This window comes from Protomyctophum bolini (genome assembly GCF_963924005.1).
Source record: "Protomyctophum bolini genome assembly, chromosome: 8".
NCBI classification, from domain to species: Eukaryota; Metazoa; Chordata; class Actinopteri; order Myctophiformes; family Myctophidae; genus Protomyctophum; species Protomyctophum bolini.
Window position 1 is genome coordinate 14,557,564 of NC_137869.1, and position 27,775 is coordinate 14,585,338.

The 27,775-nt window shown below is 42.3% G+C and overlaps 1 protein-coding gene across 2 annotated transcripts; it reads left to right on the forward strand.

Annotated features, from left to right (window-relative positions):
- On the forward strand, positions 1-27,775 carry LOC308320029 (nardilysin-like). Of its 2 annotated transcripts, none has more exons than XM_080770328.1 (33): positions 1-95; positions 307-389; positions 3,035-3,255; positions 5,363-5,573; positions 6,450-6,531; positions 6,831-6,984; positions 8,745-8,818; positions 9,006-9,101; positions 9,782-9,904; positions 11,682-11,739; positions 11,898-11,971; positions 12,102-12,171; positions 12,933-13,010; positions 13,272-13,392; positions 13,518-13,576; positions 13,659-13,713; positions 14,424-14,528; positions 14,902-15,025; positions 15,536-15,622; positions 16,271-16,390; positions 17,257-17,308; positions 17,439-17,589; positions 18,962-19,089; positions 19,685-19,847; positions 19,965-19,996; positions 20,909-21,047; positions 22,227-22,274; positions 22,427-22,479; positions 22,882-22,965; positions 23,495-23,578; positions 24,525-24,648; positions 25,523-25,612; positions 25,910-27,775. In XM_080770328.1, the coding sequence occupies exons 3-33, from the start codon at positions 3,038-3,040 to the stop codon at positions 26,129-26,131; spliced, it is 3,279 nt and encodes a 1,092-aa protein (XP_080626454.1). In that variant the 5' UTR covers positions 1-95; positions 307-389; positions 3,035-3,037; the 3' UTR covers positions 26,132-27,775. The 2 variants fall into 2 exon arrangements, with proteins under 2 accessions (XP_080626454.1, XP_080626455.1); XM_080770329.1 differs by having other exon boundaries at positions 36-99; positions 322-389.

Here is a 27,775-nt window from a genome sequence, read left to right on the forward strand (position 1 = left end):
CTACATTGGTGTAACCATATGTCTATGGATGTAACATGGTTAGACCGTTAGGTTGGATATACAAATCAGTCACCACGCTCTCACACTAACTATAGGTGAGTTTATTATCTTCATTGATTTAATAAATTACATCTTTGATAAGCCGTCACCCGTAATTCATTGCAATATTGTAACTAATAAGCGGCCATTCATGTTATTGAGGTACATTGTGTGAAGTGTGTTAGCCGGTGTTAGCCTTCATATAGCCTCCTCAAGCTAATGAGCTTTACTTAACTAACTTATGTGTGATTTTTTTTACTCACAAAGCTGTCGCTTGCCGAGCAGAACACACAGCTCGAACAATCTGAAGATCAGCAATTTGTCCCCGAGCGACAAAAGGTCCAGTCAAGGTGGGTTGAGGATAAAATAATGCTAATAGCAGTGATAGAACAAGAAGTACGGTACTCACATTTTGTCATCCATACCCACTAGTCTGTCACAACAAGTACAGGTTAGGTATCCAAAATGTAGTAATCTACGCGAGTAAGACTGTAAGAGTACAAAAGTATTGGTGCCAAAATGTACTTTACAGTACCTTGCCAAAGGTAAAAGTACTAATTGTGCAGAATGTCTCATTTCACTCAAGTTTTCAAATAAAAAAGCTTTAGAAAATAGCAGATTACAAGCGCACAACACACCGCAAATTAAGCGACGCATTGTGAGCTTGTAGATCGGCTATTTTCAAATTGCCAATATATAGGTCTGGTCTCGTCTGGTCTGAACTGATTCAATAATAATCAAATAATCAAAAAGTAACAAAAGTTTACTTTATACATACATGTACATTTACTCCAATTATAGTGGAGTAAATGTACAATATTGCCTTTGAGATGTAGTGGAGTTTAAGTTAAAGTATTGCAAATTGGAAGTACTCCAGCAAAGTAAAAAATACCTCAACATTGTGCTTTTTTACTCTTAGTTTAAACTTAAGTAATAGATGAGCTCTGGAGTCTTCATTGTGTTTTAGAATCACTGTACTGTACTGCCACACCCGAAATCATCATATATATATTGGGTTTTTTTCAATAATATTTTTATAGATTTTTACATTTTATGACAATGCCAAAGACAAGACAAGACAAGACATGAAAAACTAAACAAACAAACAAAAACAGACAGCTGTGGAACAAAGGACACACATACCAAAAACTGAGGGCCCACAAATCTCAAATATGGGTCCCATATTTTATAGAAGGTATCTGTGGTGGAGCGTAGCAGGCAGGTCAGGAATTCCAACGGCATGCACTGCATGATTATTTTGTGCCAATCTTTTTTTGTTGGTGGTTTCTCATTAATCCAAGACAACAGAATATTTTCCCTAGCCGCATAAGTATCATATATATATTGTTAAAGGGGCTTAAATTGATAACATTATAATCATGACTTAAGACACATCTTACAACTCTCGTTCTAAAATAATTGAACAAATCTATGGTGGCCTGCCGCCTGTGCTGAACTATTGCAACTGCCATTTAGCAGTGGATGAGTTAATATGTGTGTGTTAAGCCCTAACCACACCAAAGGGTTACCATGCAACTCTTTGGGTCCAAACGGTTGCAAGGAGTAACGCTAAAACCGTCTCGACCCTTTGGTGTGGTCTTCAAGAATCATACACATTCCGTAAACTAAGAACCTAACAGTGGAATATCTATATAATGAAACTACAGTATGCGTATACACTACTATAGAGTGCGTATAGCACTTGTCTACAAAATGCTATCTAAGGTCGCCTTCACACCAGAAAGCTTTACTGCGATTAAAAGGAATTCTGCTGCACATTGTCGGAAAGTGCGCTTCGTTTGGCAGGTGTGAAGCCTCATTCGAATCCTAATGCACATTAAAGAACCGCATTCTACTTTGCCAAAAAACGGAGGTTTCGCTTCACTTCCAATCGCATTTGATTTAGATTCGGTGCAGGTGAGAATGCAATCCGCAGCAAATAAAGGAAATTAAGCTAAACACAGTTGGAGACGGAGAAGGGATATACATTTTACGCAGCGCAAAGATGTCCCGTTTAACCGTGGATAGATGTGGGCAAATAAGGAGACTGAAGCCCTCATTGAAATATGAGGACGAGTACATTAATCAATTGCTTAAGGAAACATAAAAAACACTGTAGTGTACAGAATATTCAGTCCGTCTGTGCGTAAACATGGAGTGTTGTCACTGCTGCTCTGTGTGGGGAGGGAGTGGGAACTTTCTTCATGTCGATAAACTTGCAAACGGAGGTCGGATTCATTCTGTGCTGTGCCTCCACATGCCCAAAAGAACAGTGCGTGCACGCACGCACGCTCGCACGTGTGCACACAAGAGTGAGAGAGAGAGACGTCTAGTCCCCGACACACCCTAATTTTACTTAAACTAGTACTCAAAGTATTATTTTAACACCATAGATTTCACTGTGTAGTTATGAATGGAACACATTGATGAAGTTCCCTGCTGCGTTTCCAATTGCTGCGGATGGCACAGTGTGAAGGCAAACCGCAGCAAATTAAATAGGCAAGAATCCGAACTTCTCTGCCCAATGCCCATTCGCATCGAGTCTAGCGAAGTATTGGGTGCGAATGCGATCTAATTTACATAGGTTGAGCCTTTGCATACGCCGTGGCCTGTAAGGTTGTCGAGGCTAGGGCAAGTGCTATGGGCTAAGATGGAGTCTGACTTGAGGTGGGTTAAATAGATTTACTAAAATGCATTTATCTCAGATTCTTGGTTACAACATAATTTTTTACTTTACAGTACACAGCCTTTGTTTACTTCCTGTTCACGTCTCGGGACCCGTCGGCCTTCATAATAAGGGTCTTTACTGAAAAGACTGTGACAGTGGGAGTAATAATTTATTAATCAATTACCTGGCAGGGAATGTTAAGGAAGAGGCCCAATTTCTTTCCAATATGGCTGTTGCATAGAACTTACCTATTTGTCAATAAACATTTCAGTCAACCGCTCAATTGTGTTCTCCTCATGGGGCTGTTCCATTGTTTCCCCCGTACAGGAAATGCCTCAGACCAGTAAGTCAATGAGTTTGTCCGGAGGATCCACGGGGCAGGTGGCTGCACCGGACCAAGGGGAGCCTCCACCGCCACCTCCAGCAGAGCCCAGGGCTCTGGAGCTGGCAGCGGGGGAGGACAGGGAACCAGAGAAGGTCTCGGAGCAGGAGGAGGACCTGGGCGACCCAGAAATGATCAAGTCACCCAGTGACCCCAAGAAGTACAGGTGAGACTAGTTACTAAGTGGTTATGTCACATGTTTTGTTTTTATTTATTTAATCAGGGAAGAACAATTGAGAGCTCAGGATTAACCATCTACCAATTATTGCAATGATATTGCATTCAGTTTGTCGGTGTGACTGCTGTGATACTACAGCTTATATGCGTAAGGATGACACTAGCCTGGCCCAGCCAGCGTGATTTCTGGTCTAGAGAGGGGCGGGAATCACGGCGGTGGATCTATTGGTTCACAGATCTGAGCGCCCGCCCCCCTCCTCCCCTCCCCTTCCTCCCTTCCTGGTAGAAAACAGCGGAGAACACAAATTTGGAGCTACGCCCCTCTACACTTTAGTACACTCCCTCTCCTAGACCAGGACATGTGGCTTGTTTTCCCAGGCTAATAAAAATAGGAAAGAAAATAGGAAAAAAAAAATAGGAAAAAAAAAAGAAATGAGAAATAATAATAAGAAAAAATAAGAAAAAAAGAGGGGGGGGAAAACACAAATAAGAAAAATATAGAAAAAAAAAAAAAGAAATGAGAAATAATAAGAAATGAGAAATAATGAGAAATGAGAAATAATAAGAAATGAGAAATAATAAGAAATAAGAAATAATAAGAAATGAAGAAATTGGGGTTGGGGGTCCCAACCCACAGGTTGAGAAAACCCTGTACTAGGAATCCAAACACATTTGGCGAATACCAGGTCTCCCTCTCCTGACCGAGAGAGGCAACTACAATGGTGTCCAATCTACCATAATCATACATCTTTTAGTGTCTAGTCTCACGACTCTCACCGTCCGTCTGCTTCAAGTAACTTTGTTCCCAACCAGTAGGTGTCCTACCAGCAGTGTTGGGCAGTAGCTAGCTACAAGTAGCGAAGCTACATAGCTTACTACATTTATCAGTAGCTTGATGGTAGCTTCACTCCTTTTGAACCAAGTAGCGTTTTTTGTAGTGTAGCTATTTTTAGACCCAAGTAGTGACGTAGCTTTCAACAAAAGCTATAAGTTACAAATTGACTGTTAAATAAAGTTTTGTGGGGGGAAAAAATCCCTGGAAAGAAACCCATGATTGGTTGGTTTAGATAAGAAGAGTCTGACACAAACAAACACCCGCATTCTCTAGTCTAAATCCCTGTCTCTCAGCTGGTGCGCAAATGGCTAGGCTGTGGCAATAATAATAATTTAAAAAAATAACAAAAAATAACTAAAATCGTTCATTTTTTGGAACCATGAACTTTAGTTCAAAATGTTGAATTATGAACTGAATTAGTTCCTTTAAAAAAAATTAACTGTGAACTGAACTATAGTTAATAAAAAAAAGAACTTTCCCAACACTGAACACATGAATCAGCCACACCGCAAGGTACATTAATACAAGTAAATGTGAAAAAGTTGACACCAAAAGCCAGACAGAGGGCTTGTTTCCAGTTTGTTTTTTAATAAACAACCAAACTCAGCATTTTTGCCTGCCTATTAGGCTATTTGTTCGGTGGAAACTTGATCATGAAGTTGATAAAAAATATTAAAAAAAAAAGTAGTGTCCATGTAGCTAGCTACTTTTGCCATGTAGCGTATAGTGTAGCTTGCTATAATTATCTGGGGATAGCTTTGTTGTTGAGCTATATTTAATAGAGAGTAACTGGTAGTGTAGCTTACTACATTTTCCAAGTAGCTTGCCCATCACTGCCTACCAGACACCAGGGTCTTATTGTAGGGAGACAACCTCCAATCACTGCACATGTACTAGTTATTGTAAGGGATAATGTCAGGCAGGTAATTGTTGGGAGATAATTCACAGATGCGAAGCGGACACCATAGAGATGTATTTATTGTATTAGTTATGTATGTTACATAACAACATGAACATATTTAATTTGCTAAATATATTATTTTGCTAGCTTTAGTTATAATAATCATTTCTTATTCTGCTTTCTACATGAATATAACCACATTATAACCATATAAAATTAAATGCTGCAATTTGTAAAAATGGCAAAATACTCCTAACGTCGTTGAAGTGGGACGCATAAAATGTCCCTGGGACTCTTCTAAAAGACCATCTGCATCCCGGGACTTATTACATTGAAAACCTATTTACGTGCATACTGCAGATACATTGAGCTGCCCAACGGCCTCAGAGCGCTCCTCATCTCGGACTTCAGCGCTGCGGACGCAAAGGAACGAAGGAGGGAGGAGGAGACTGAGAAGGAAGCAGGAAGGGAACAGGAAGAGACGGGGCCTAGAGAGGAAGAGGAAGGAGAAAGTGAGGAAGAGGAGGAGAGCGAGGAAGAGGAGAAGACCAGAGGAAGCTCTGAGAAACAGGTTGGTTACATATCGGGTGTATGCATTATGATCAGTTGATCACTAGAGCCTCGGCCATGTAGTGCAAGGGTTTTCAGACCAAGGACCCCTTAGTTAAGAGAGGGATGAGGCAGGGACCCCCACTACATATGGCTTGTTTCCATTTCATCAAAACATTATAACAACACATAACAACACATATACAATACTATGCTATAAAATCATATACACGAGTAGAAATCCGAAGTGCTCTTTTAGAGTGGTTTTGTTAGAATAAGGAAGAATTCACAATTATGACTTGGTAGGTCATTCCATATTTCTGTGGCATAGCAGGAGAATTAATGTAACTTCCTTGTTTGGTACCACAAGAGCAGCACGAGAGGTACTCTCATCTCATAGGAGCCAACCAATTATATCCAGCCAACAGAGGTACTTCTGGGTACTTCAAAACGCCACTGAGCAACTTCCATTGAAATTAATAGCTGGGGGCGGGGCTGTCCGCTCTCTAGTTTATATATAACTCTATGAGGTAGACGGGTACATACATGGGTGTCAATGAGGTGGTGTGTATCTTGTTGACCATGCCCTAGACCTGTGGAGGAGGTGCAAGCCCATTTAAAACAAAGCATCTGCAAAACATTGGTTGCACCCCACTTTTCACAATGCATTATGGGATAAAAATGAGTCCAATAATATCTAGTGTATAATACCATGCATCACCATGCATACATTACGGACACCACTACATAATCGGTGTAATCACACTATATGTATTAGTGAGTAGAGGGGAGTGATTTCAGATACAGCCATGGACCACAGTACCCATGGATCACGAAAACAAATGAATATGACTGTGTGTGTGTGTGTGTGTGTGTGTGTGTGTGTGTGTGTGTGTAGTCTGCAGCAGCGTTGTGCATCGACGTTGGAAGCTTCAGTGACCCTGATGACCTGCCTGGCCTCGCCCACTTTCTGGAACACAGTGAGTCTTCTCTCCGTCTCACACTCTCCCACCCTGTTATTCACTGTGACGTCACCATCTCTTCCACTGTTATTCACTGTGACGTCTCCATCCCTTCCACTCTCTTATACACTGTGACGCAGCAGGACACTGTCATGTTGTTAGACAGGTCTGCTACATTGTAATACTGTTGTACAGCAGAGCATAAATTAAGCTCAGTGGTTCTCAAACATCTTTTTTCTTCTCCAACGTGAACAGATCGTGTCTGTTTTATTTGCTATGGTGTTTATGGGCAGTGAGCAGTGTGTGTTTTGTTACAGTGGTGTTTATGGGCAGTGAGAAGTATCCAGCAGAGAATGGATTCGATGCGTTCCTGAAGAAGCATGGAGGGAGTGACAACGCCTCCACAGACTGTGAGAGAACCATCTTCCAGTTTGACGTCCAGAGGAAGTATTTCCGCGACGCACTCGACAGGTGAGTCATTTCGGCGACTAAAACTGAGATGATTTTTTTTATTCGTCCACTACCTTTTTTCAGATGAAAACTAAATGCCGGATAAACATATTTCCATTCTGGTTGTACTACAGAGGCCATTCCTTCAAAATGCAATTTACGCATTCTCAGGAAGTGAATAATAGAATTAGTACAATTTGGGGGGGACATTGAAGCTAGTGGACAGGAAATGGTAAATGGTGCATTCTTTTATAAAGGAGCTTTACATAGATTGTGCATTACATTCACCCATTCATACACCGATTGCGGCGGAAGCCATGCAAGGTACCAACCAGCAAATCGGGAGCAATTTGGGGTTCAGTCTCTTGCCCAACGACACTTCGACATGTAGACAGGAGGAGCCGGGATTCGAACCGCCGATCCATGGATCATTGGACGACCTGCTCTACCTCCTGAGCCAGTCGCCCCATCTTGCATCAGAGGCACTTTATCTGTAATTTGGGGATTTAGCATTGTGTAAGAGGAGTTCCCCCATAAAATGCTATCTTGTGCCCCAGCCTAAATCCATAAACACCTCCGCTACCTGTTACATTATGCATAGATGTAGTTTGGGTTTTACAATATGAAACCATTCACTGTGCCACATGCATAGAATTCTCCCCAATCCATTACCCAATATGCCCAGTAATATCTTCCCTTACACTATGGCCCATGGAAGAGCAACGCATTGCTGCCTTGGAATACATTTATATTTGTGTTCTGTAGCTCCTCTTATCTATCTATCATCCACTCCACGACCAACACAGTCTCAATTGCAATGAAGCAGGGACTTCGTGCACTGCTCACCCATTGAGATGCATGTTAAATGATGGGATTTCTCCATTTAAATAATCGATCATTTCAGTACCAAGAGCATGAAAATGTCTTCTAAATCTAGTCAACCAGGCCTGCAGTAAGCTATGCACTGGACAAATGTGCATGACATTATATAAATAAACTAGAAATACGAGGAAGTAACAGAGGGAGAACGGTATCCAACGTCAACTTTAATGACCGCCCGACAGGAGTTTTCATGTTGCACAGTAAGACTATGGTCATTACTAGTATTATTGCCATCACCTGGGTGGGTCGGTCGTGTAACGTTCCCGACATTAAGCTGTGTATGTGTTCAACAACACAGCCATGCAAAAAAACATTGACAGCTATGAGGTGACAAAAGCTTGTCTTGCATAGCAACGGTTTGCTAAACTATTTGGATTGGCATTTGACAATCGCTTTTTGGGCTGGGGTTTAGCGAAGGGCTAATTATATAAACACAATGGACACAAGGAATTGACACTGATTATAGGAAAATGACAATCACAGAGATTTGTGGAGAATTAAGACAGAACGAGACCTGAGCTGTGAATGTTCTGCAACATTGTGCGTCGAGGCAGCTCCATCTCAGGAGAGCCTTCTATCAAACGGAATTCACATTACGGGTGGTTTGAAGAGGCGCTTTCCGTTGTCCTAAACCTGTTTGGGCAAGATAGCAATTATAGGGAAAGTGCATCAACACGCCTACAGACACACTTCCACCCGCAAATAAAGGTGTCGGCATAATGTATAGTGGGTAGTGTGGCCGCACGATACCGTTTACAGATAGTGGAAGCTCCTAAATGCGTAATTCACAGAGTGTGGTTAATGCTGGCGGGTAAGGCATGGCATACGATAGAGCGCCTGGTCTTATTGTGTCATAGTTAGTGTTTTACATGGTTGTGTGCGTGTGTGTGGTACTGTAGGTGGGCCCAGTTCTTCATTTGTCCTCTGATGATCGAAGACGCCATCGACAGAGAGGTGGAGGCCGTGGACAGTGGTCAGTACCGCAGCCTTCTCATCACTGATTGGGCGTTTCATCCACCAATGTGGTTTCCTTGTTCATGCTGGCCAATATCATATACTATCGCATACTCTGTGTTTATTCTCATGTTCTTTGTCTGCCTCTCTAAACCCCTCCTACCTGTTCACCTCTCTCTCTCTCTCTCTCTCTCCCCCTCGTTCAGAGTACCAGTTGGCGAGACCGTCTGACTCCCATCGTAAGGAGATGTTGTTTGGGAGCCTGGCGAAGCCTGGACACCCCATGGGCAAGTTCTGCTGGGGTGAGAGAGACACACACACACACACACACACACACACACACACACACACACACACACACACACTTAATTACATACATACAGTATTAATAATACTTAGACAATGCATAGTGATATAAAGAAATGAGGTGAGTGCCAGGGAATTTGAGGAGGTGAATGTTGGGGGGTGAGGTATAGTTTGAAGAGGTGAGTGTTAGGGGGGTGAAGGGAAGTTTGAAGAGGTGGGTGCATGCTATTGGGTGAAGTGACAATTGATTACGGTGATCAGCTGCGTCCGGTTTCCCCTCATAACACTCCAGTAGCGATCCGGTAGAAAAAAACGGGACAAACCGGAAATGGAAGATCCGCTGGCTTATACTTTCTATGGGGACACAGCTTCTTGGAATGTAAATATCTTGGATTCTTCTTTTTAGACCAAAAAACAAGCTTGGTTTGCGGCTGATTTATCTAAATGATAGTATTTTGCTTACAAAAAGTATGTTTTGGGTGCATTAAATGACAATCGCAAGACATTACATTACATAGCAGATTTTTACTTCCTGACTCATCGGTTTCCGGCCAAAACAGCTTTCAAGTTAAAATATCTTTACATTTCATTTTTCAATTTCCATTTCTGCTAAGCAGCAAGCTATACAGTACATGCTCAGATCACAACACTCACGCCGTTTCATGTCATCTCCCAGGAAACGCCCAGACGTTAAAAAACGAACCCAAAGAGAAAGGCATCAACACCTACCAGAGGCTCCGTGACTTCTGGAAGAGATACTACTCCGCCCACTACATGACTCTGGCCGTGCAGTCCAAAGGTAGCTCATGGAAAGAATGTTACATTGAAGATATAGGATGATTTTTCTTTCTTTCTTTCTTCAAACAACACTTTCCCTCCCAGTCACGAGTTATATGAGTTAATTGATGTAGAACAGCTTCCCTCCTGTTCACGATAGCGTTTTCATTGTTTAATTCGTGTTTTAAGACTTAAGTGGTTTCCATCGGACAGAGTGGGATAGGTGACGCGTTCAGATGACGTCACCGGTAAGTGCTCGGTGCACTGGCTTGCAAAGACTTCTGGGAAACTGAGGCGCAATGCAAACTCTATGGGAGTCCAGGCACCGTTTTTTCTTAAAAACAAACAAAATACAAAAAAATACTTAAAATGTGGCCGTGCAAGATACATCGGTAGTAAGTAAAAAACTAAAATGAGGGAGAGATAGCCCATATGAAATAATCTAGTCTATATGTTCCCAGGGCTTTTCATTAACTTTTTATAGTTTGTCCTATATGAGCTTATCACTCTCAAACAACTATCACTCATTAAAAGGTATCTTTATGCAATTGACTACTGATATATAATATATAGTCTAATCATTAAAGCCATGAGTTTATTTTATTCTCCCATTATTACTCTCCAAAGATGTGAGCTGTAGTTGAGAGAATTCCCTGTGCTCCGCCCCCCACCCCGATTGGTCCAATACACTAGCCAATGAGGTTCTAGAGATTCGCAAGTAGAGATTCGTGTTTTCAAGATTCACAGGTATGAGAAGTCACAGCCAAGAGGAAGTCACACAGCTGACACTTTGTAGTTTGTACCACCCACAGCTTGTAACTTTGCAAATTAATTTGTGATCCACACACGAGATTTGTAGAAATTTTAGATTTGTAAAACACCATTTGCATTTTTACAATTCGTAAAATAATGTGAATTATACTTTGGTGGTGCACAAAAAACATACAAGTTATGAAAAACCCATGACTTTATTTTTTGTGGCGCAAAGAAAATCTACAAATCATGAAACACGTGTGAGTTAATGTTTTGTGGTGCACAAAATAAATACAAGTTATGAAACACGAGTGCAAATATTTATGGCACTAAATTAACTCCATATCCATCTTCAATGCTAGAATATTAGCGGTAATGCTACCGAGCTAAAATGAGGTCCATACTTGAAAACGCCAATGTTCCCATTGTGCTCACCAGAAAATTTGAAAAGACCTCCGAACATCGCCAATCTGTTCAACACCACGGACAGCACATTAGTTTCAGAGAAAAAAGCCTTCAAAGACGTGGCCTAAAACAGAAGCGAATGACTATTGACAAAGAAAAGCAGTGCGGGCGGAGCCATGGCAACCGTGCATAGTAACCAGAGCAGTTCCAAAAATGTAAAGCAGCGAGGCAATTTTGTAGTGATATCAAACGTCTTAAAATGAGCCTGCTCATCCTAGTCTGTACTCTGTACCCGGCGTAATTAATTTATATGACAGTTATACTCGTCCTACGGGCTCAATGTGTTAAAGTGAATTTTCGTGAACGATAACGGCCGGGTGCTTCTTCAAAGGATAGTGGAAAAACTAGGCAGTCAACAGGCGATTGAGATTAATTAATCTCGCAGTCAAACTGTTAATAAGTAAAATGCCCTTACTCTCCTTCGGGGGAAAGTTGGATGCTTGGTTATTTTTCCAGTGTTTGCCTGCTGTATCTTTCTTTTACGGTGTGTTCTAATTTAATGACCTCAAAACCTGAGGCTGTGTTGGATAGTATGGATACCTCCCAGCAGGCTCATGCTGTGTGTTTGTTTTCTCCTCCAGAGACTCTGGACACCCTGGAGAAATGGGTCAGAGAAATCTTCATTAAAGTTCCCAACAAGTAAGCTTATAACACTCGGCACACACACACACACACACACACACACACACAAACATGCACGCACGCACGTGCGCACAGTATATAAATGTGTGTGTGTGTGTGTGTGTGTGTGTGTGTGTGTGTGTGTGTGTGTGTGTGTGTGTGTGTGTTGTTTCCAGCGGTGAACCACGGCCAGACTTTCATCAGCTACAACAACCGTTTGAAACTCCAGCCTTCAACAAACTGTACCGAGGTCAGTTATTAACATCTACAGGTCTGAAACCCGATGCATACTTGGTTATGTGATCGTTCATGAAAACAGTGAGACAGATTCCAGGCATCCTGGCCTCATCACCTAATTTTCACGTGTGCGTGCGTTTCAGTGGTCCCTGTGAGGAAGGTTCATGCACTAACCATCACCTGGGCCGTTCCCCCTCAGGGAAAACACTACAGGTGAGTGCACCATACTGCTGTGTGTGTGTGTATACTGTAGTGTGTATTAAGTGTAACTGTGTGGTATGGTCCTCAGATTTAAACCACTGCACTACATCTCCTGTGTGTATTAAGTTAAGTGTAACTGTGTGGTATGGTCCTCAGATTTAAACCACTGCACTACATCTCCTGTGTGTATTAAGTGTAACTGTGTGGTATGGTCCTCAGATTTAAACCACTGCACTACATCTCCTGTGTGTATTTAGTGTAACTGTGTGGTATGGTCCTCAGGGTTAAACCACTGCACTACATCTCCTGTGTGTATTAAGTGTAACTGTGTGGTACGGTCCTCAGGGTTAAACCACTGCACTACATCTCCTGTGTGTATTAAGTGTAACTGTGTGGTATGGTCCTCAGGGTTAAACCACTGCACTACATCTCCTGTGTGTATTTAGTGTAACTGTGTGGTACGGTCCTCAGGGTTAAACCACTGCACTACATCTCCTGTGTGTATTTAGTGTAACTGTGTGGTATGGTCCTCAGTGTTAAACCACTGCACTACATCTCCTGTGTGTATTTAGTGTAACTGTGTGGTACGGTCCTCAGGGTTAAACCACTGCACTACATCTCCTGTGTGTATTTAGTGTAACTGTATGGTATGGTCCTCAGTGTTACACCACTGCACTACATCTCCTGTGTGTATTAAGTGTAACTGTGTGGTACGGTCCTCAGTGTTAAACCACTGCACTGTATTAAGTGTAACTGTGTGGTATGGTCCTCAGGGTTAAACCACTGCACTACATCTCCTGGCTGATTGGCCACGAGGGCACCGGAAGCATCCTATCACTGCTCAGGAAGAAGTGAGTGACAGTCTAGAGTAGACGGTTTATACAATATTTCTAAATGTACTCAAATAAAAAGGAGTGAACCCAGTCAACCCACAAGCTGTGTGGAACTTTCCAACCACATTGACAGTAAATTATCTTTTTGCAAGTTCCACACAGTGTGTGGTTTTTCATATTATCTTATGCACCTGACGCTAACGATGTTCAGGTGTGCCTTTAGTCAAGTGTGTGTGTGTGTGTGTGTGTGTGTGTGTGTGTGTGTGTGTGTGTGCGCAGGTGTTGGGCTCTGGCTCTGTTTGGAGGGAACAGTGAGACAGGTTTTGACCAGAACGCCACCTACTCCATCTTCTCCATCAGCATCACACTCACCAATGAGGGTTATCACAACTTCTATGAGGTACGCACAGACAGACAGACAGACACTCACCTCAACTTTTATTCACACACAAACTCAGCAAGCTTAATTTAAGCATCAAACCATATACATACTTATTGACCATATGACTTTTCTCCTCCTTTCAGGTGATTCATTTAGTGTTTCAATATCTAAAGATGCTTCAGATTATGGGTCCACAGCAGAGGTGAGCACGCACACATACGCACGCACACACATAGATAAATAAATGAATAAAGGCACTGACTAAGTCCTTTCTGTTTGTTTAGGATCTATGAGGAGATTCAGAACATTGAGGCTAATGAGTTCCACTACCAGGAACAGGTACTTCACAAACCACCATCATTGAACCAGCTAGCACTGTATGGCTGGTTTCTCTACCATTGAACCACCTACACCTAGCACTGTATGGCTGGTTGGTCTACCATTGAACCACCTACCTATCACTCTAGACATACGTAGCACTTGATTTTTTTCCAACATCCAAACAAGTGTAAAATCAGTCATTACGAGCCATCATGGCCTGCCAAAATATTATTTTGTCCACAAAATAGATTAATATGGAGGTGTGCCATCTGAATATCCACTCTGATTCCACAGCTTCTAAAAATAGCACTACAACACTTTAGGACTGTATCAGCGCTGTACTGGTAGAAACCTTGTATGTCCAAAACCGTTACTTTTCAGGCAATAGAGAAAAATAACCTGTGTTCCAATAGATCTAATGTAGTTATTACCGGTATTTAGTCACAAGTCAATACTTTTCATTGATACAATATCATATGTATTAAAACCCCACAGACACAAGTCACACTTAACCGCTACCCACCTGGTGTGTTTATTTAAAATATTTGAGTATGATACAAGGTTTCAGCCCAACAGGTATAATGTGACTATTAGGAAATAGGAACCATATGTCAAAGCACTGTGGAGGACAGTTCTGTCTGTGCTGCCAGATCAGTGTGTCTTGTATGGGTAACTGTGTGTGTCTATGGTTGTGTGTATTAACTGTATGTGCTGTTGTGTAACTGCAGACGGACCCTATAGAGTATGTGGAGAACATCTGTGAAAACATGCAGCTGTTTCCTAAAGAGGACTTCCTGACTGGAGACCAGCTAATGTTTGACTACAACTCCCAGGTGGGTCAACAATGTTATGACTGTGGTTATCAGGAACAGTTAAAAAAACTGGCCCTAATGTACATAACTAGAAGTGTCTACGCCATGCAAAAAATACAAAATGAAACATTGGTGTTACACAAAAAACTGTGACCCATAACATTATGTAATGGCAGTCTGCGCCGCAAAAACATTTGCGGCGCGATGATAGAGGGTATACAATTCAATGTTGGGGCGTGGAGGCACGTGGAGCACCGTCGTGTCTGTTGATAGATCCCCAGCAGTGTTAGCCTAGCGCAATGCTATGGAAGAGAGGCCGTGGAATTAACGCAAATGTATTTATGATGACACTGAATGTATTCACTACTGTGTGTGTGCGTGTGTGCGTCTGTAGGTTATCTCAGCAGCTTTGGCCCTGCTGACTCCAGAAAGGGCCAATCTGTTGCTGTTGTCCCCAGAACACGAGGGCCAGTGTCCCCTCAGAGAGCGCTGGTTTGGGACCAGCTACAGCATGGAAGGTACTGAGAGCTGAGCAGGTCACCAACACGGTCATCTGGTCTTTGTCCCTGCATTTGGGTCACCGCATGGGGACTGAACTCACACAACACTCACACATCATTCTAAACAACGACAAAAGTTTTTAAGTGAGCTATTGGTCAAGCTACCCTACCTACCTGGTTACAAATCCTTGGTCTGAACTGGCCTCTAGACATTTAAATTACATTCTTATGGTAATGATTTGGGTTAATTGAAATCTGAGTGAACAAATGTGACCAAATGGATCATAAAGGTCTATTTGTTTCCTAACTCACTGCGAGGCCCCTAGGGGTCCTCAGACGCAATGAGCCAGTCAAGTAGCGGGGCAGAAATGGAAGAATTTAAAGAATAAGACAAGCATGAGAGAAAGAGATGAGATGAGGCTGAAGGAGTTTTGGTATTAGAGTCTAGTTGTTAGGTAACTGTGTGTGTGTGTGTGTGTGTGTGTGTGTGTGTGTGTGTGCGTGTGTGCGCCTGTGCGCGTGCGCCAGATATCTCAGAGGACTGGATGCAGCGGTGGAGACAAGACTTCGATGTGAACCCTAAACTCCACCTCCCGGCAGAAAACAAGTTTATAGGTATGAAGACATATTCATAGTTCATACATAACATTACCCATTTAGGCCTGAGTCTGATTCTAAGAAAGCCGTCTAAATCCTAACCGTTTTCTGAAAAACATGTTGCTATAAATCGCTGCTGTCAGGCATTAACCTCTTATCTACATATTCAAACCTCTAATATAGTTTTGTGCGCTGTAGTACAGTTGAATGATCTATTTGAATCCTGAAAAGTATATGAGGTTTCCACCCAACAGAGATGATATCATTAAGACATTTGTCAGATGCTCTTATGCAGAGTAACTTACAAAGTGTAAGATCAGAATTTAATGTCATGATCTAGTCAACAAACAACTGGGTAAATGATCGTGTACATAGACTGCAAGGAGAACAATGAAGATATTAAACAAATAATATTGTCCCTAACCCTAATATTTTAGCTGTTCTATTATGAACTAGCCTGATATTAAAGACTCATAAAGACTAATTTTCCCTTTGATTATAACATTAACATGATGGTTAAAATACAGTAATGTTCCCTCAGCTTAGGGTTAGCCTTGAGGTTCGGGTTAGTGCTTGTGTTGTGGGAACATACGTACATGTATGTATGTATGCTGACATCCTCCCATACAGATCAGTCAGTCAGCATTTTCTCTGTGATTTGTACAGCCACGGATTTCGCCCTGAAGCCTTCAGACTGTCCAGACACTGAGGTTCCTGTCAAGATCGTCAACAACGACCGAGGATGTCTGTGGTACAAGAAAGACAACAAGTTCAAGATCCCTAAAGGTAGGTCATTATACACACACACACACACGCTCATGGATTAAAGTTCTCAGTCGCCACGACCGATTTCAGTCATTTAGATTCCATAAAAGTCTTCTATGGAAGCATGTTGTTCAGGAAAAAAAATATATACCCGTAATTTCTTCCCATGCTTTGAACCCTGCGGCCTATACAACAGTGCGGCTACTCTATGGATTTTTACAGCTAACTGCCACTAGGGGACCTTCTAAATCTGTCTCTATGGCCACCTACGGCTTATAGTCCAGTGCGGCTTGTATATGTACACATTGTTTTTTTTCCCAAAATTTTGCTGGTGCGGCTTATATTCAGGTGCGCTTTATAGTCCGGAAATTACGGTACTGTATAATATTTTTGGACATGGCGTTCCCGAGTTAGAGCCGATGAAAACGGCATGCATTGCTGAAAAACAGCAGATATATAGATGGTGGTGTTTGCAGTTGCGCTCGGGAGTTTCACTCTGCGACACGTTCTTGTGAGCTTGTAGATCAGCTATTTTGAGCATGTAACCAAGTGTAAAATCAGACATTACGACGCCATCAAGGCCTGTCCAAAATATTATTTGTCGACAAAACAAACTGTAGATTTAGTTGACTAAAATCTTATGATATTTAGTCGACAAAAATAAATAATCTGATGACTAAAATATGACTAAAACTAAATTAGATTTGATTCAAAAGACTATGACTAAAACTAAATCAAAATTTGCTGTTAAAAGCAACACTGCCAACCTGTTACCACCCGGTCATATCACACACGTCGTTCTCGCTCTGCTTTGTGTCGGCTGCGGTCTTTCACTGTACCGTACCGTACCGTCCAATAATCTCTACAACCTCTGGCTTGTTCTTCAGGCTTTGTTCGCTTCAACCTGCTGTCGCCCGTCATCCAGAAGAGTCCAGAGAAGTAAGTTATACTCCAGTGTACACACCGAACACACAACAAGTGCTAAGCATCGTAGCAGTCAGCAGGGGGTAATATACACAGAACATGTTGTCAGTCAGTCTGGCGTTATTTGAACTGTAATCTTTCTCAGCCTGGTGTTGTTTGACATCTTCATAAACATCCTGGCTCACAACCTGGCAGAGCCGGCCTATGAAGCAGATGTGGCACAGCTGGAGTACAAGCTGATCGCAGGAGAACACGGTCTGGTCATCAGAGTGAAGGGATTCAACCACAAACTACCTGTAAGAAACACACACACGCACACCACCAGAGCATGTGAGCGACCGTGAAATCCGCTCTTCGCATTCAACGGCTTTTGTTCCACTCATTCATTCGCTCGTGTTGATCCCCCCCACGCCGCTCTCCGCTCGCTCAGCGCTCACCTTCATTTGCACAACGGGCGCCCCGCGATCCACTCATATAAGCCTGAAAATTAGGGGGGGCGAAAAAAGGAAAATGCTGTTTTCCTGAAATTGTCTAATTAAACACATCGTCATTATTGCCTGAAGGCCTTCATAGCATAAACATTTATGAGTTTAAAAAGTGTTACCAGCGAATGGCGATTAAACATGTTCTTCTGTTTATAATCTAAACACTGTGACACGTTTAAAAACACGTTCACTAGCTTTCCCACTTTAACTAACAGGCGATTGATATCATCATGCTCGTTAACGGCGTCTGATAGCTAACTGAAGCAGATGAATTGGGCATCGCAGGTGTAAACTTGACACGGTTAAGTACTGGTTTACCATAGCCTCTACATTATTAGTAACCGCGTCCACTTGGTTTTGCGAGAGCACAGGTTCCTCCTCCGCAATTTCCTCCTCTTCATCCACCACCACTTCATCATCTTCTCATCGTTCCAATTTTTCAGCATACTTTCATACTTAAATGTGGTAAATGCGCTCTGTCTGCACACACTAAATCCAAGCGTTTAGGTTCTTAACGTGTGCCGTGTGCACTGAGCGGCAGTTCTCGCTCCGGAAGCCATTCTGACCCATTTTAAAACCCGCTCAGCGCTCAAAATCCACCCGCTCCACTCCTCGCACTCCGCGCCACTCCCATGCTCTGCACACCACACACACCCACAAACACACACATGCACATATTTTTAACCCAAACCGTAAAGTCTGAGTTACAAGCCCAACACAGCAAAGCTCATAACATGAGCGGATATACAAGTTCACAACTTGGATCTGAACTTAGATCTGCTGTTTTTTAATAAATCAAGCATAACTCTGAACCCTAACCCATGAACACAGCCTGTAAATGTAAAAACCTGAATCTTATCCTAATCCTAATTGTAAGTCTTAACTCCACAACACTTTCTTAACCATAAAACAACCACGTTGTACACACACGCAGAAATTCAAAACTGTATCCTTACAGTATAAGCCGTTAGTACCAATGCCATTGGGGGCACAGGGAGAACATGCAAACTCCACACAGAAAGACCCTTTCGCCAACCCCACCTAGGGTATGGGAGCTGATTACGCGGAGGGGAGAACTTGACACCTTGGCACACCTGGCGGGAATCAAACCTGTGACCTTCTAGCTGTGAGGCTACAGCGCTACCGTGCTTTATCCATACAGTAAACTGTGTGATTGTTTCAGCTGCTGCTGAAGCTGATCGTGGACCACCTGGCCGACTTCACGGCGGACCCTGGAGTGTTCACCATGTTCTCTGAGCAGCTGAAGAAAACCTACTTCAACATCCTCATCAAACCAGAGCGACTGGGCAAGTGAGTTACAGTATGATGCCATCTACACAGTATCATTTAATCGATACGGCAATACTTGTATTGTATTCCTTGCTGATAATCGTATCGATACAGAGGCTACCATATCGATATGGTAGGAAATGCTGTGTGTTACAGCTTTAAAAATGTAAAACAATCAACTATGGTGTGTTTGTCTGTGACTCGGACATGAGTTGCAGTAAAAAGAAAATAAGAGAATATTTTATTTGCATTTATTATTCAAAATCAAAACATGAGCCTCTTTATTGTGATACGTATGACTATCTATCGCGTATCACTATATTGTGATACGATATAGTGAACTCTCACTGTGAGCCACCTCACTGGGGTCTTCTACATCTCAAACACCGTTGCTGAGTTCATTACATTTCTTGTCAAAACAGACAATGTCATATACAGCTGTGTACGATTACATAATTAGCCAAGTGCCTTGCTCAGTAGCACATGGTGTATGGTAAAACTTCTCCCTCTCTTCCTCTTCTTCCTCTCTCTTTCTCCCGTCTCCTCACTCTTCTCACTCCCTCTCTATCCTTCTGCTCTCTCTCTCTCCCTCTCTCTCCCCTTCTCTCTCTCTCAGAGATGTCCGTCTGTTGGTGTTAGAGCACTGCAGGTGGTCAGTCATTCAGAAGTACCAGGCCATCATGAAGGGTCTGACTGTAGACCATCTGCTCGGCTTCGTTAACAGCCTGAAGGCTGAGATGTACACAGAGGGGCTGGTTCAAGGAAACTTCACCAGTGCGGTGAGTACACAGTACACACACACACATGCATGCACACACACACACACACACACACACACACACTCCTTTTTTGAATTTTTCTCTGCTGTCTGTTAATTTCATGTTTGTGTCTTTCAGGAGTCAGTAGAGTTTCTACAGTATTTCATAGAGTAAGTATTTCATTATCTTTGGATCATACTGTATAAATTGTAAATAGTAATTATATCATCATTAAACATGCCCTCACCTTGTGACCAGAGATGTCCCCAAATTATGATTACTACATTTATGTTTCACTAGTCCATTCAGTTTGCTAGTATATAAATATTCATTATGTTCTGGGGGGCACGCTGGCACAGTCAGTAATGCTGTCATCTAACAGCTAGAAAGTCCTGTTTTCGATTCCCGCTGGGGGGCGTGTTCTCTCCTCCGCGTCATCAGTGTGTCAAAAGATGTGTCCCTTTAACAGACATATTGCACTTTATTATTATATTACAGTGGTACAGGTCAGAGAAATAAAACAAGTTTAAACGTATGCAGGCAACCTTTCTATGATTGTCTTGTTTTATTTGTCTGTAGTTTTAGACCATTAATATTGGCACTTAATATTTCCAAATAATACACATCAGGGAGGTCAGGGAGTGAGCTGGTTCAGTGGAGAGCTGGCCTCAAAAGAATAGTTTGACAGAAACCTGACAGTTTCTCCTCACTGTCAGGTGAACAGAAACGGACTAGTGACTTAATGTGGGGACTAACCAGCAGGCCTCGGCCGTAACAAGGGACTACTGTACAAGGGGACGTGGGATGGGAATTGTCATAATGACTAAATTGTTGGAAGAGAGAGAAAGGATCACTCCATCTAGCCAAACAGAGTATTTTACTGAAACTTGAGAGGTACAGAGCTTCTGTCATACACATGTCAGAGATGGAATTAGACACTAAAATCTACATAATAATGATTCTATTATTTTTCATAACTTTTTAAGTTGTTTAACTTTAATGTTGTATAGATTGTGTTTTTTTGTCAACAAACGTTTTTCACATACAGCTCATAATTTGTGCTGTTTTCCTCCTGGTTGCAGTAAACTGCAGTACCAGCCTCTGTCAGTAGAGGTCCCTGTGACGTTCCGAGTGGTGGAGCTGCCTCAGAAACATCACATGTGTAAAGTCAAGTCCCTCAACAAGGGAGACGCCAACTCTGAGGTCACCGTGTACTACCAGGTACAGATGATTAGTACTAATGCAGTGGTACTCAAACTGTGGGTCGAGACACCCAAATGATTTGGGGGGAGGGTCACCAGATGATTAGCTTGTGCAATGTGCAACATTGGTTTCTGACTCAGTAACGCAAATAGCATGCATTTTAAAACTTTTTTAAATATTTAATATCATATTGTCTAAGTTATTTCTAATGGTTTGAGCCCCAATCACCAGTCTCTGATATAACCAGACCTTGTCATTTCTTTCTGGACTTTGAAAGCAGTTTTGGCTGCAGTACCACAATGTCCTGAGATGGTGGGGGTGCTGATATGCAGATTATTTAATATTTGAGTCATTATAATACTGATGCTAGATAAAACCAGGCCTGTTTCCATTCCATGCCAGTTTGGAAAATCAACAATGGTGGACATAAACAGTGGAAATGCAAATTTGGGAAAATTTGGGACTGAAGACTGAAGAAGAGGATGAATTATACAAAGTAGGGTGACATTGATGACATCACAATGAGGACAAAATCAGTTGAGCTGTTCCTGAGAGCAATTTCCATTAAAACACCAATATGATATGAAAGCCTGATTGTTCAAAATTGATTATTTGTGGGGATAGAAAACACATATGGGAGCCCCAAAAACACAAAATAAATTGAAAAAGTTGAATTTTATGTTATAGGTCATTTAAGACCTTTTAAAAACGTCTACTCTAAACTGAAAAAAGAAATAATAATAATAATATTAATAATAATAAATGAATGAATTAAAGGTGATCTAGGTCGGTGTTGGACCTGCTTCAGACAGAAAACTTTCCGGCTTGGACCCCCGTTAGGCTCAATGGTCCAGGCCCAATGAAAGCTCTGTGATAGATAGACTCATTCGACTGACTGACTTACGCCAGGGCTCCACTGGGCGCGTCTGCGTCGCGTTGCGTCTCCGACGCGTGCGTCAAAAAACGAACCGGTTCAATTTTAATGGTGACGGAGACGCGACGCAACGCGGGGCGTCGCGGGCAGTGGAGCCACCCTACATTGAATAAAAAGGGAACATTCTGTGACGGTGACGCTGACGCGACGCAGACGCGCCCAGTGTGTTCTGTAATTAATTTACGTACGTACTTACGTACTTACTTACGTGTGTGTGTGTGTGTGTGTGTGTGTGTGTGTGTGTGTGTGTGTGTGTGTTGCAGTCAGGACTGAAGAATCTGAGGGAACACACTCTGATGGAGCTGTTGGTGGTGAGTAACTTTACTCCCAGTAAAATGTATTATGTTAAAGTTACTTTACTCCCATTATAACTCCAATTATAAGGTATTATGTAGGCCTGCTTTACTCCCAGTATAAGGTATTATGTAGGCCTACTTTACTCTCTTTTTCTCTCTCTCTCTAGATGCATATGGAGGAACCATGTTTTGACTTCCTAAGGACCAAGGAGACTCTGGGGTCAGTATTCTATTCTCTCTTCTCTCTGTCATGAACATGTTATAATAACCACAGTTTGATATTAATATTACTGATAGCGGGACTATAATTAACAAGTTATAACTTTGTCTGTTGTTGTGAATATCGTAATACAATTATCTGCAACCAATATGTACAATATATATTTTTAAAGATGTATATACAAAGTTGTAAAGAATTTAAAATAAAACGGGGAAAACGGCAGAATAGTGATATCCAAGTCTCATAGTACGTGGCACATTTAACCACATTAACGATGCAATGCCATTTCCTTTGTAGTGTAGGAGCATGCTCATTGAAAATGACACACTGTGTGTCATCCAGGAATAAATAAAATATAAAACATGTAGGCCTAATTGAGTGCTCTACCTCTGTGTCCCGCAGGTACCAGGTGTACCCCGCCTGTCGCAACACCTCCGGCGTGCTGGGCTTCTCCGTCACCGTGGAAACACAGGCCACCAAGTTCAAGTGAGTTAACCCCCCGTGAACAACATGTACTGTATGTGATGCAACACAGACAGCAGCTTTTTTTAAAGGAACCATGCACTTTGTACTTGGACCTGATGCTAAGAGGTTTTTCTATGATTGTTTCTCCTATACAGTATACATGTAACAGCTTTGTGTTTTCTTGGTTTTTACTCATGTTTCTTTTACTATGGAGACGATATTGATGATAAAACCCTGTAAGTCTTAAAACGTATTAAAAACACAGATGAAACGATGACAACGTAACTCGTTATTGGGAGGGAAGCTGTTCTACAGCTATCGATTAACTTGTGTAACTTGTGAATGGGGGGGAAAGTGTTCATAGAAAGGTATATAAATATAATATGTATGCGTATAATATGAAGGTGAAGTGTTGCTGTTGTCCAACCTGGTTTGTCTGTGTGTGTGTGTGTGTGTGTGTGTGTGTGTGTGTGTGTGTGTGTGTGTCTCAGTACAGACAGACTTTAAACGTGTGTATCTATGTGTGTTTTTGCGTGTCTCTGTGTCTCAGTACGGACTTCGTGGAAGACAAGGTTGAAGAGTTCCTGGTGAACTTCGGAGAGAAGATGGTCAACCTGAGTGACGAGGCCTTCAGGTGTGTGTGCGGCTGCGCGCACATGCGTACATGTCTGTGTGTGCGTGCGTGGGTGTGTCTGTGCGTGCATGTCTGTGGGTGTGTGTCTGTCTGTGCGTGTGCGTGCATCTCACTGACACTATTCTCTACTTTTCATTCCAGTACACTGAGTCGCTGACTGACATTTCAATTATTCATAGAAATCCCTCTTTTCTTCCATTCATTGCTTCCATTTCATGTCTTGGTTTTTAAAAGATTGTATTCTTAATCAGAAGTATAGCTACTAATCCCTGTCAGAACTTATTTATTGTAGTAGGTTGTGTAAGGTTTGCAGAGTTGCTGTGAGTGACTCATTAAGCTGTAGAGTTGTGAGTGTGGTGACTGTGTTTATGTTGGGTTGTTGCAGGACCCATTAAGCATTGTGTTGGTTGCAGGACCCAGGTGACTAGTCCTCATTAAGCACTGTTGGTTGCAGGACCCATGTGACTAGTCCTCATTAAGCACTGTGTTGGTTGCAGGACCCAGGTGACTGCTCATTAAGCATTGTGTTGGTTGCAGGACCCAGGTGACTGCTCATTAAGCATTGTGTTGGTTGCAGGACCCAGGTGACTGCTCATTAAGCACTGTGTTGGTTGCAGGACCCAGGTGACTGCTCATTAAGCATTGTGTTGGTTGCAGGACCCAGGTGACTAGTCCTCATTAAGCACTGTGTTGGTTGCAGGACCCAGGTGACTGCTCATTAAGCATTGTGTTGGTTGCAGGACCCAGGTGACTGCTCATTAAGCATTGTGTTGGTTGCAGGACCCAGGTGACTAGTCCTCATTAAGCACTGTGTTGGTTGCAGGACCCAGGTGACTGCTCATTAAGCACTGTGTTGGTTGCAGGACCCAGGTGACTGCTCATTAAGCACTGTGTTGGTTGCAGGACCCAGGTGACTAGTCCTCATTAAGCACTGTGTTGGTTGCAGGACCCAGGTGACCGCTCTCATTAAGCTGAAGGAGTGTGAGGACACACACCTAGGAGAGGAGGTGGACAGGAACTGGTTTGAGGTCGTCACTCAGCAGTACATCTTTGACCGGCTCAGCAAGGAGGTAGGAACACACACACACACACACTAAGGCTGCCCCCAAACCTTCGAAGGTTCAGACATTCACTCGGCACTCGAACCTCAATGAATGAGCTCAAACCTCTGCTTTTTGTCTTTTTTTTCATTGTTAGTTTATATATCTATATATACAGGTTCTGCAAATCCCGAGTCCGACACCAAATTAATGTAATCTCTTTCTAACATTCACTTTCTCTGATTCGTGCACCCGCAACTACAGTGCTGCGTGCCTAGTGCCTACATGCAAACAGACCATATGCTAGCTAAGTTGTAGTTTTATTAAACATAACGTGCAGCCGAAAAAAGCTCTATTAATACCGCGTTCCCCAGCTTGGTTAAATGGTTCGGTGCTCGAAGGTTAAAGATTAAATAATTTTAAAACGATGGTTCGGATGTCTGCTCGAAAATCCCTGCTGAAGCTTGAATCCTAAAAACAGGAGTCGCGGACAGCCTTAACACGCACGCACGCGGGCGGGCAGGCGCACAGACGGACACATTTGAATGTAGTCATTTATCAGACGCTCTCATCTAGAGGGATTTATGAACTCTAGTCACCAAACAACAGGATAAATGTTCTCGTAAATAGTGCAAAGGAAACCAATGAACCCAGGCGTCCCTAATCTGGGGGCAAAAATGGCTGATCTACAAGCTCACAACGCAGCATGGTGAGACAAGTTGTGACTAGTTCGGCTCTTCTCAGAGAAAATATTAATTGTAGAGTAAAAAAACTCTACAAAAAAGTCCAGAGATGGGGTTTGAAATAGACTAACTACAGGCCACACTACAGATTGAGATTGTTTTAATCGTGTGTGTGTGTGTGTGTGTGTGTGTGTGTGTGTGTGTGTGTATGTGTGTGTTAGATTGAAGCGTTGAAGCAGATCACCAGGGAACATCTTATCTCCTGGTTCATGGAACACAGAGACTCTTCCTGCAGGAAACTCAGCGTCCACGTAAGACATGACCACTAGAGTGTGTGTTAAAGGTATTGTCATAGTCCCTCCGGGATATGGGATATTAAAACAGCAGACCCTGGAACTGGACTGTTCACATACTGAGCCTTTTAGCTGTACACTCTCCTTTCTTTCTCCCGTTCATTCGCTCAATGTTTCTCTCTCACAGGCAGGTGCATGATTTAAAAAGACAATTGGACAACACAATCAGCTACCATGCACCGACTGGTTTTGTGACATTGCGATATGTGGATGATGGGTGTGAACCAGGCCTAACCTTTTTGTTCCTCTTCTCAGGTTGTGGGTTTCGGGGTGGAGGAGAACGACCCGTCCCCTGCCGAGAAGGAGGAGCAGCAGTGTGTGGAGGAGCGCTCCTCGTCGTACGGGGAGGTGTCCAAGCTCACCTTCCTCCCTGCCTCCTCTTCCTCTTCCTCACTGCAGGACACCACTCTCATCACTGACATCCGCTCGTTCACCTCCTCACTCCCCCTCCACCCCTACCACAAGATCCTCAAGTGAGACGGGTTCCCCCCGGAACTGAACAACGGCTCCCACTAGGGACCTAACTGTTTGACTGCGACACCAGTAACCTCTTCTTGTTCAAACGAAACAGCCTCTCTCTCGCTCTCTCTCTTTTTAAACCCTTTACTTTGTTCATTTCATAATAGATAATACAATCTTGTGGAAACCTTGCATCTCCAAAACAGCTTGTAGATCACCTATTTTATCTACTTTTACGGAACATTGTCATAGGACGAAGTAGGGTATTATTTTTACAACAGTGGTTTTTCATTTCAAAGAAAGGACCCCAACATTTGTATTTGGTCACAGACACCCCATCTGCAAATGTTTTGTGCCAGGGACCGCACTTTGAGAACCAATGATTTACGGATGAGAGAAACAAAAAAATAGAAATATGGAGATGCAAGCTTTCACATGAACCACTGTAGTTTGTTCAAACTGAAGGACAGTCTTTTGCCAGTGTATTTCCTGTTAATGGTCGCTATGGTAACTCAGGGTGATAACGAGCATTAATTATAAGCTAAGCGGAAAGACCTTATATGCACTTCTTATCACAGTCTGCGAGACGAGGAGACGAAGCCCTTTTTGTGTTCATAACATTAATATTTTATCATTTCAGGATTTGCATATGTATACCTGTTCATACTGTAAGATGTTTGTCAATAGAACAATTAACTGTTTATAGAATGACGGCCAGTGTTAATAGAAGAGAGAGGGCACTTAATGTTTTACAGGTGCTGAAAGTGATATTCTTTGGTTAAAAAAAGAGGACTGTTTCCATGAAATAATTAATTGATGGCGTTAATTACTTAAAATGAATGCATGAGAGTGCAATAGGGTGTGAGATAAGCCATATTAATCGCGAATCGGCGATATTTTGGGCATAGTTAAGAATGGTGATTGGATTTGTTTTTACTGTACGTCCAGATACCCCGTCCAGGACAGGCTTCAGACGCGCCTCCTCAGGAGACTCCTGCTTAATCTTGATTTATTAATTAAATTGTAATCATTTCACAACCCTTTTAAACACATTAAACCTCTATATTCTGATGGTAATCATTGCTATAGAGGGTTTGTTCAGTAATGGGGGTCTCCCCGTCTCTCCTGCTCTTTAAACGGAAAGAAAATAAATTCAGGTGCGCTACAAATTTCTTCCAATCGAGACAGAGAATCGCACAAAGATCATTCATTTGCTTGTACTGTGTTTTAATCTCGTACAATTTCACTTGTTTATCTTTTATCAGTCCTCTGTCCTGAGTGGACAAAGTTGGTATCCAGACTTGAAATTTCCCCACAAATGTCTTTTTACTAAGGGCACTGCACTTACTGAATAAATACTTTTAAATAATGACTGCTATGGGAATATAGAGCCATTTAAAACTTATTTTAACTAAAGAATATCACTTGCATTAACCAACATATCTACTCCACTATTTCCTAGTGTATTGTACTGAAGGACCTAGTTCTTTTGAGACGTTTTGGGGGTCTCGACCCACCTGCATTGTCTGTACAGTATGACTGTCCAGACAAACAACATAACCACTGAACTGTTGACATGTTCTCAACAGTTTAATATTATGTACATATGTATTAAAACCATCTGTAGCTTATTTACCTTTGGTTTTCACATCCTTAATGCCA

Coding starts and splice junctions, on each gene's coding strand:
- LOC308320029 (XM_080770328.1), top strand. CDS start 3,038: ATGCCTCAGACCAGTAAGTCAATGAGTTTGTCCGGAGGATCCACGGGG. Junction 8,819..9,005: donor GGTGGAGGCCGTGGACAGTG/GTCAGTACCGCA, acceptor CCCCTCGTTCAG/AGTACCAGTTGGCGAGACCG. Junction 15,026..15,535: donor GACCAGCTACAGCATGGAAG/GTACTGAGAGCT, acceptor CGCGTGCGCCAG/ATATCTCAGAGGACTGGATG.